The sequence below is a fragment of the Halyomorpha halys genome, unplaced genomic scaffold (genome assembly GCF_000696795.3).
Source record: "Halyomorpha halys isolate HHAL.00 unplaced genomic scaffold, Hhal_1.1 Scaffold1432.1, whole genome shotgun sequence".
Lineage (NCBI taxonomy): Eukaryota > Metazoa > Arthropoda > Insecta > Hemiptera > Pentatomidae > Halyomorpha > Halyomorpha halys.
The window spans coordinates 239,196-247,688 of NW_027109346.1; the positions used below are offsets into that span (position 1 = coordinate 239,196).

The 8,493-nt window shown below is 29.1% G+C and overlaps 1 protein-coding gene across 3 annotated transcripts in view; it reads left to right on the forward strand.

Moving 5' to 3' along the window:
* The window catches only part of LOC106689699 (RNA-binding protein 25), a 39,343-nt gene that overhangs the window by 24,354 nt on the left and 6,496 nt on the right, over window positions 1-8,493 (forward strand). For 2 of the 3 annotated variants that reach the window (XM_014434815.2, XM_014434817.3), the window contains exons 11-12: window positions 5,760-5,964; window positions 6,894-7,060. In XM_014434815.2, coding sequence (XP_014290301.1) covers window positions 5,760-5,964; window positions 6,894-7,060 — 372 coding nt within the window. The remainder of the gene's footprint in view (window positions 1-5,759; window positions 5,965-6,893; window positions 7,061-8,493) is intronic. The other variant, XM_014434816.2, reaches the window with a different exon arrangement.

Here is an 8,493-nt window from a genome sequence, read left to right on the forward strand (position 1 = left end):
TATATATATATATATATACACACACACACACACACACAATCAATATTAACACATAATTGAGAACACTGATCGAAAGCAAACTTTGGTGGAATATAATTTCCATTACAGGGACATTAAATTCATTAATAAATGTAATAAATTTAGTACTAATTATATTTATTTAGATGGATTTGATGTTGTCTTTTATTTTCTTATTTAAAATGCTCCTTATTTTATTGATGTTTACTAAAAGCCTTTTTTGTTTCATGACCTATTTAACTTTAATTATTGACTAATTTTTTTTTACTTCTTTGATTTTTTTTTTGGGTGTAATGTGACCCTTAATTTATTGAATATTGGACATTTTAGCTGAGTATTCTGGGTAAAATTAATTATACTTCTGTGACTATCTAAAGTAGAAAGAGAAAGAACAATTATTGGTGTATTCTCAATTTCTTATTCATTTAAAGTACATCTCTGGTTTACCATTTTGGTTCTTAGTGTGGAATGGAGTGATAATCATGTTTCTATAATCATTATGACAACTTCATACCCGTGGAAGCTAACACACCACACAAAATTTTAATAATTTTGAAATTATTGATTGGGAAGATGGTATTTTTTCAATAAAATCAAGAGTAAGATAAGAAAATGTAAGTGTAAAATAATTAAATTTTATTTGTCTGAACTCTAATGCTATTTTGAAAAATCTGATGCAGTGCGTGCATTTCAATTACCTTCCCTTGAACGGAAAAACTGTGCATCCACTTAAAGAGTGTTAATGGTAATATACTAGACTCATAATAATTTACTTGAATATAGATTATGCACAGTTATTTTTAAATAAATAAAATAAAAATTATGCAATATATAATTGGGTAGAATGCATTGAATTTGATGTTTCTGATTGTAGTTTCTCATTAACGGGTAATTTTTTTTAGATGATAATTAGATGTTAAATTAACATTAATATTTGACAACATTAGAAGGGATTGGTAATAATCCTTCTTTTTTGTGTTGTATGCTAATGTTATATTGGAGATCCTTTGGGAAAGGTATTAGTATCTTTTTTTTTTTTTAATTTTCCCCAATAGTTTAGAACCCGGATAAAAGGATTCTAGAGTTTTTGACCAATTGATCCAGCTCTAGAACATTTTCCGATGTTTCCGTCACAAATTTCACACATCACTTAACTTGTCAGTGTGTGAAGTGGAAATTCATCGTTCATTATTTCCCTTTTTTTGCCATCCCCTTTGAAAAAAATGTGCAACATAAAGCCTTTGTATACAATGTAATGTAATATGCAATGTAAATACATTATAGTATTTTTTAAATAAATATTTATATGATTTTAGTAGTTCTAATACAGAACAGTTAGAGCTACATTACATAAGAATGGTGATTGAAAAATTTCTAAAATTATCAAAATGTGTGAATATTTACAAATGTTTCCCCCCATTTTAAGAGATTCTTTCTAAGGTCTATAAGCTTAGAAAGAAATTTCGTAAGTTTAGCAGAATTAGATTTTTGAAATTTATTTGTTATTGTATTTTTAAACTTAATTAGTTTTTTAAGAGTGTCGGGGAGTTCATCAATTCTTAGAGCAACATAGGTTTTGGGTATAGATTGATGTTCTGTGGTGGAAATTAAACTTGTTAGATTGCCTATTGCTCTATCTATTTCTTCTGTGCTGATGGGTTCTATTCTAAATTTTGGTTAATTGTTCAACGATGGTTCAAAGATTTATACTTATTTTTACCTGTGAGAGGTCGCACTATTGTATTTATTTTGATACAAAATAAAACTGGGCTGTGATCTAAACTGAAGACTGGAAGAAATATTAAGCGGCTTAGTGAGTAAAATGATTTTGATAATATGATAACAAGTGTATTGGACTTACGACTGTTTGTGAGAAAGTATGTAGGATTATCCGGAAAAAGTATTTGGAATTTCATACGTGTTGCTTTATTTAAGAGTAGTTTACCATTTTTATCAGTACTATGACAATTCCATAGTTTGTTTTTACTGTTTAGGTCATCCATCATAACTACTGAGGTGTAGATAGTTGACCGTAGATTAATGATTGGAGAAGTTTGTCGGGGGGTGCGGTCAGCAAAGAACACCATAAATAAACAAAACCATATTTATTTATTTTATGCCGACGTTTCGACCTGAGTTTCAGGTCTTCATCAGGGCTATAGAACAAAAGAGATAACAACAACATTTAGAGAAACATAAAATTGAAAAGGAATAGTATACAAACAAATTTGGAAATACAAAATATTGAATTGAATCATAAATGATAAAAGATTCATAACTGTTAATTAAATAGTAAAATAAATTAATGATCAGTGTAGAAGAGGGATAGGGTCTTTTATTTTTGAGTAAATATTAGATATTTACGAATGTGATGTTAATTCTAAATTGGCCGAACTGCAAGGAGATAAACAGAATGATTTGTTTATCATTAACTAAATAACTGTGATTATAGGTTTTATGTAAATAAGGACAGTTAATTTTGACATGAAATCGTTGTACAAAGCATACAATTTTAAATATACAAATATAATTGCAAGCAGTTTAAATAAATAATATAAGTAGTTTGTTAATAAAATAATGGTATTTTATTAACAAACTACTTATTTTATTTATTTACCATGGGGTTAGAATAAAAAACATGCTGTCCATAATTCCAATAAAGAGATAATAATACCTTCAAATAATCTGAAGAATTTTGAAATTCCATCTTCTGCCGTGTTCATTTTCACCAGGATATGTTTGAAATTACTCAATATTGAAGAGATTTTGAAAGTAGAGTATATGTTTTTAATTTAGCAAAATATATGTTAAGTTAAACAAAAGAAATGTATAGAAAAAAGATTAATAAAAAAATTGAAAACAACAATAATAATATATGGTGAACTTAACTAATAATGCGGGTAAGGAAAATTAAGAAAAGAATAGAAAAGGAGGGGGGGGTAAAATAAAGATAGGGAAAAAAAAATTAATAAAGCATGAAACGAACATGTTAGCTTGAAAACTAACCGCCAAGTGGGTTCTGCCAGACTCAGAATTTAAAAATATGTTACAGAGATGACAAAGTGTTTTTTTAGAGGAAATGTTACAAGTGGCTAGAAAATATTTAAAATATTTAGTAGAGGAAAGCGTGTGACGATAAATGGTTTTAGAAAATGTTAAAAATATATATATGTTACAAGGATGACGAGGTACTGGAAGATGAAAAAGTGAATGAATACTGACAAAATTTCTTGTATTGAGCTAAATACTTTCAGTAGTAAATTTTCTTTTTGATGGCGTGCCTTGAAGGTATCTCACGTTGTGATGTGATTTTGGTCCCCGCCTAACAGGGGCTTCTGTACAGTACAGGAGTACTGTACAGTATCTGTAGTTTTCTGCACTACCAACCATTTCTGATGGAACTTGAGTGTTATGTATTAGTTTAATCTGAGTAATAACAAATGCAAGAATACAAACTATTTAAAAAAAAAAATGATAGAGAGGAACTGGAAGATAGGCAGCCTAAGTATAATCCATTGTATAGACGTTAAGTGAATAAATAAATGGTTTTTGATACTTGGCCACTTTTATTGGTATGTCAATGAGCTATAACATTTTTAATAGTTGTTGGCCACTTAGAGCTGAGATAATATTAGCAATCTAAAATTTGTATTGTATTTTTTTTTTTTTTAATTGAGTTAATAGGCCGAGGAAGGTTCAATAAAGGCTTCAGTCGTTTTTCATCAGGTTTTGTAGCAATGGTTCTCAACCTGTAGAAGTCTGGGGACCACTGGGCTAGACATTGAACCATGTGCTGACCATCTCCCTTGGGGATACGGGGGGTCTCTCAAGAAAATTGGGTCCTTTTAAAGAGCATTATGAGGCACTTTTTTTAGTGCATTTACATGTTAAAATCTTTCAAAAAATAAAACAGTTCTGATGATTAGTCTTCAAAAAATATTTCTTATTAGACCCTCCCACGGCTTACTCCAAGGTTTTGGTGGCTTATCTATAGTTTGTAGGCCACTAGTTGGGATCGCTGCTTTACATTTTGTTTCCTTATAGTTTTGTGTTAATTGCTGAGTATTTATTTTTCTTATTTATTATAAGATTGATTTATTTCCCTATTTACTCCAAATTTTGCAGTTTGATTTGCCCTAAATATTAATACCATAACTGCTTGACTATTATATATTTTAGAATGTCTTAAAGGTACCATATACTTTTTCTTTTACTATAAATTGAACCTATGTATGAAGTAATGAACCTATCAACATTTTTTTATAAGCAATATTGTTAGTGTTATCATTTCACAAAAATAATCTGAGGATCTTTATGAGTCATTTTCCAAAATTTAGTGCTATTTAGATATAAAAAATTAAAGTCGATTGATCCAGTTTTTTTTCGTCTTAGTTGCCTTCAGGAAAAGCTTCTTGATAAAATCTTGAAGCAGGCACACATTTTATATTACGGTTCTTGTGATATCGATTTTTTTTAAAAAGTTTTATATTAGAAAGTAATTTATACGACTAAGAAGTGATAAAATGAAATAGTGCACCTAATTAATGTATTAATTCTAATTTTAAATATTTATTTAGTAATGATCAGTCTTCACTCTTAGATCTAAAACGATTTTCTGCATAAAACAAAGGGAAACTAATAAAAATCTTGTCCTGCTTAAAAATACTTATAGGATTCTCACTTTTTCACTGTTATCAAATCTATTTTGATAATAAAACTCTATATAGAACATAGTATCCAATGTCTTGTACTAATATTATTTTGAAAATATTATTTAAACAAACACCATATGCTTTAGCAGGATCTAAAGGAACTAGCTGAAGTTTTTAGTACCATTTTTTTATTTATACAAATTGAATTAATTGTGTAAAACACTCCCATAACTTCAAGAAAAAAATAAGTCAAAATATCAAACTGGCAAGTAGTGATTTATAGAATATAAGTATTATCAGTATTGATTTTTTAGAGTACTAGGGAGTGACCACTGATAAAAATACTCATACATTTTTCATTCTCTTTCTCATCCTCGATCCAAGTGAAGAAATTAAAGAAGGTAACGAAGGAGAACATATGTTTTCTGCTTCCTTCTAGTGTGTCCTGATCACCTTCTTGGTAAAAAGTGTATGTAGGCACCTTTTTTTTTTTAATGTATAATAGTTACCATTTTATGAAAAGGCTCGGGAGTGACTGAAAACCGTGCGATAGAGGTAAAAAGTGTTATAGTGATTGGTATATTCAATCTAAAATTAAATTTATGATTTATACTAATACTTGAGATAATGTTGAAAAGATTGCAGCGATTTTTTTAGGTTCACTACAAAAGAAACTGGAATTATTGTCTTGTAAAGTCCCAGCCTCAGCTTTGTGACAGGGCCAGGGAATGACGTAACAAGCATTATATATTTTATAACTAGATAACAGTTAATACTGAGAACTTAAAGTGAGCAGGAAATGTTGGTCTCGAGGAAGATACTAAGAGAAAAATATAATCATTCACATTCATATGGTTGATGACTCTTAAGAAGCTCTATAACTGAAATAGCACCAAAATTTGAGAATGACTCCTATCTAATTGTTTTTTAGAGAAATACTTTACCTTAGGTTTATGTTGCTAAATGAAAATTATTGGTGTAGCTTATAAAACACACAATTTAACTACAGTGTTGATTGGTTCTAATAAAGTTTTAATTTGATTATTAAACCACCAAACTGGGCTTTTTAAATTTGATTAATATTATTAGATCTAGGGAACGGGATCGTGAAAGAGAACGAGACAAGGAAAGGGAACGAGATAGAGATTCTGAACGTCCTAGAGAACGGGAAAGGGACAAAGAGCGGGACAGTAAATCGGAGAGAGATCTTCTTAGGGAAAAGGAGGAGGAGGAAGAAGCAAAAGAAAGGAAAAAACAAGAAAGAAAGGCACGGGAAAAGGAAGCTGCTTATCAGGTAAAATTCTAATTATGTGTTCTAAGATGTTTTAAATTGTTTAAGGCTATAATAAAAAAAAGTTTGTTTTACTTTTCAGATACTTTTATTGTTTGAAAAAAACGAAACAATTTACCTTTCCCTTATTTTTAAAACTATTAATAAGTACTGAAAAAATAAATATCATGTTCCTTCTAATTTTTATCCAATCTGTGCTTATCTTGGTATAAAAATGTATTTTCTGGATGACTAAAAAATATAATTACAATTCTCATACAATCATCATTGATTGAGTTGGTTTCATGGCAGAGTCCTCTCAGTTCTAAAAATCATAAAATTTGTTTCTCTCATAAATGGAAAAATTGTATCAATTATCTTTAAATCTATGGACCTTTTCAATATGACAGTGGATTTCGTGGAGTTTTGAAGTTAAACCTCATTTACCTGAAAAATTAACAAATTTACAAAAACTTGCAATAATAATGAAAATTTTTAAATTTAATTTGCTATTGCTCATCATTTTTTATTAAAAAATGAGTAAGAACAACTCAGAATTGGTACAAAAATACAGCTAATAGTTTTTTATGACATAAATGCTCAAAAACAATTATTTGTTACTTAAACTTTTTAATATTTGTAACTTGAACTCATAAATCCATCATGATTACCTTATGCAAAATATCAGATAAAAATGTTGACTATGTCTATGTAAAACGATTCTTATTATAGCCTTGACAAATATTTTTCATTTAATTTATTGTAATATTTGACATAATAATTTCCCAATGACATCTCATAGGGCAATTACTTTTGTTTATTTAATTTAGAAATTAATACACTCGAATAGGAATTCAATATTTAATTTATTTGGTTGAGAATAATATTGGCATAGTTGGATACTGTTAATTATTATGTTTATTTATTATTTGGTTTTGAATTTCATGTTTAAGGAACGGTTAAGGGCATGGGAGAGTCGAGAGAGGCATAAAGTTAAAGAATCTCTCAAGGAAAAAGAAAAAAAGAGGTTAAAAGAAGAAGAGAGAGAAAAGGAAGCTAAAAGACTTAAGGAGTTTTTAGAAGATTACGATGATGAAAGGGATGATATAAAGTATTATAAGTAAGTATTACTTAATCTCTCAATAATTGATTACTGTTGATGGGAACTGATGTTAACTTATTACAAACGATGTAAATGCTTTTCCTATTTGACTTCTTCTAAGTGTTTGTGTCAATCTTTAAAAAACGTTCATTCTTATTGCAATAGATTGGCTTCGAGTGGATGGCGTTAATGGATTGTATTTCTAATTGTACTTCTTTTTTAGTTAAGATGTTTATATACATTTATAAGTCATTTCATATTGTGTTGATCATTTAATACAGCAGACAGGCATTTCTGTAGTTTACACACGTGAAGAAATAATGAACCTAGATGTCATGATCATATAATAATTTTAAAGTGGTACCTCGACTGTGTATCACTAGATTGAAAATCAAAACACACGTATATTGCGTCCAATGTTTGTTCAAAAAGTTAACAATCTTAAGTTATTAAAAATTGTGTTTGCGATTAAACATGTGTAGCAGTTCTATTTTGGTTACAATATTCAAGGAACGATTAAGTTTCTAAAACTAAAGATTCAGAACTATAACTATAATGCTGCAATTGCACATATCCTCAAACTATCATGTTGTTGCATAATGCTCTCTAGTTAATAATTAATACATGTCATGCTAGTTTTTCTTGTTTTATTTTTTCATAGAAGGTACATCTTCCATATTTGTCTCTATATTTCCATGCTTGTTCTTTTCTTCTTCTTCTTCTTCTGAACGATCCTCAATTTCTGTCTTATCTGCTTTGTCACTAGACTCTCCACCAACTTGTTCTTGCTTTAAATTGAACAAATTTTCTTTATTTCCACTGATTTCATGAATTATTTTTGAAGCATGGCTGGGTATATCACCCTCTATGATGGCATTATAAGATTAAAATATTTCTAGCTGTTAGCATCCTAATTCATCCTAAATCCTAATCCTAATTACTTACATGTGTGTGAATGTTATTATGGTAATCAGGATGACTTATGCAATGCCTGTGCATCATCAAATTAATTTTTCCAACTATAACCAGCAGGACATGTACTTCAATAAAGTAGCTCTGGCTGAAGTCTGATCAATAAGAGTCAGTCTTTTGGCACCATCTTTTTCGATCATGTATAATTATTCACAAAATGTATTCCACTTTCATTGACAAACCATTATTTCTTCAAGAAGTTGTTCATGCATCCTCAAAAGAGTAGATCCTGATTAAGACCTGTCATTTTTTGGAAAAACCCATTTAGTCTTAAGGAATTTAATCTTGTTGAATTTAAGAATTATTATCATACTTCTTTGTATATCTGACTTCATCATTCTATTTTAAGGTTTACTACTAGTTGTTTAATTTTAACAACCAGTAAAAAACTGAGGAAAGGAGAAGGATTAAAATATATTACTAAACTCATATACAACATATACACCTACACCCCGAGACCCCACTTCCTCTCTACAAAC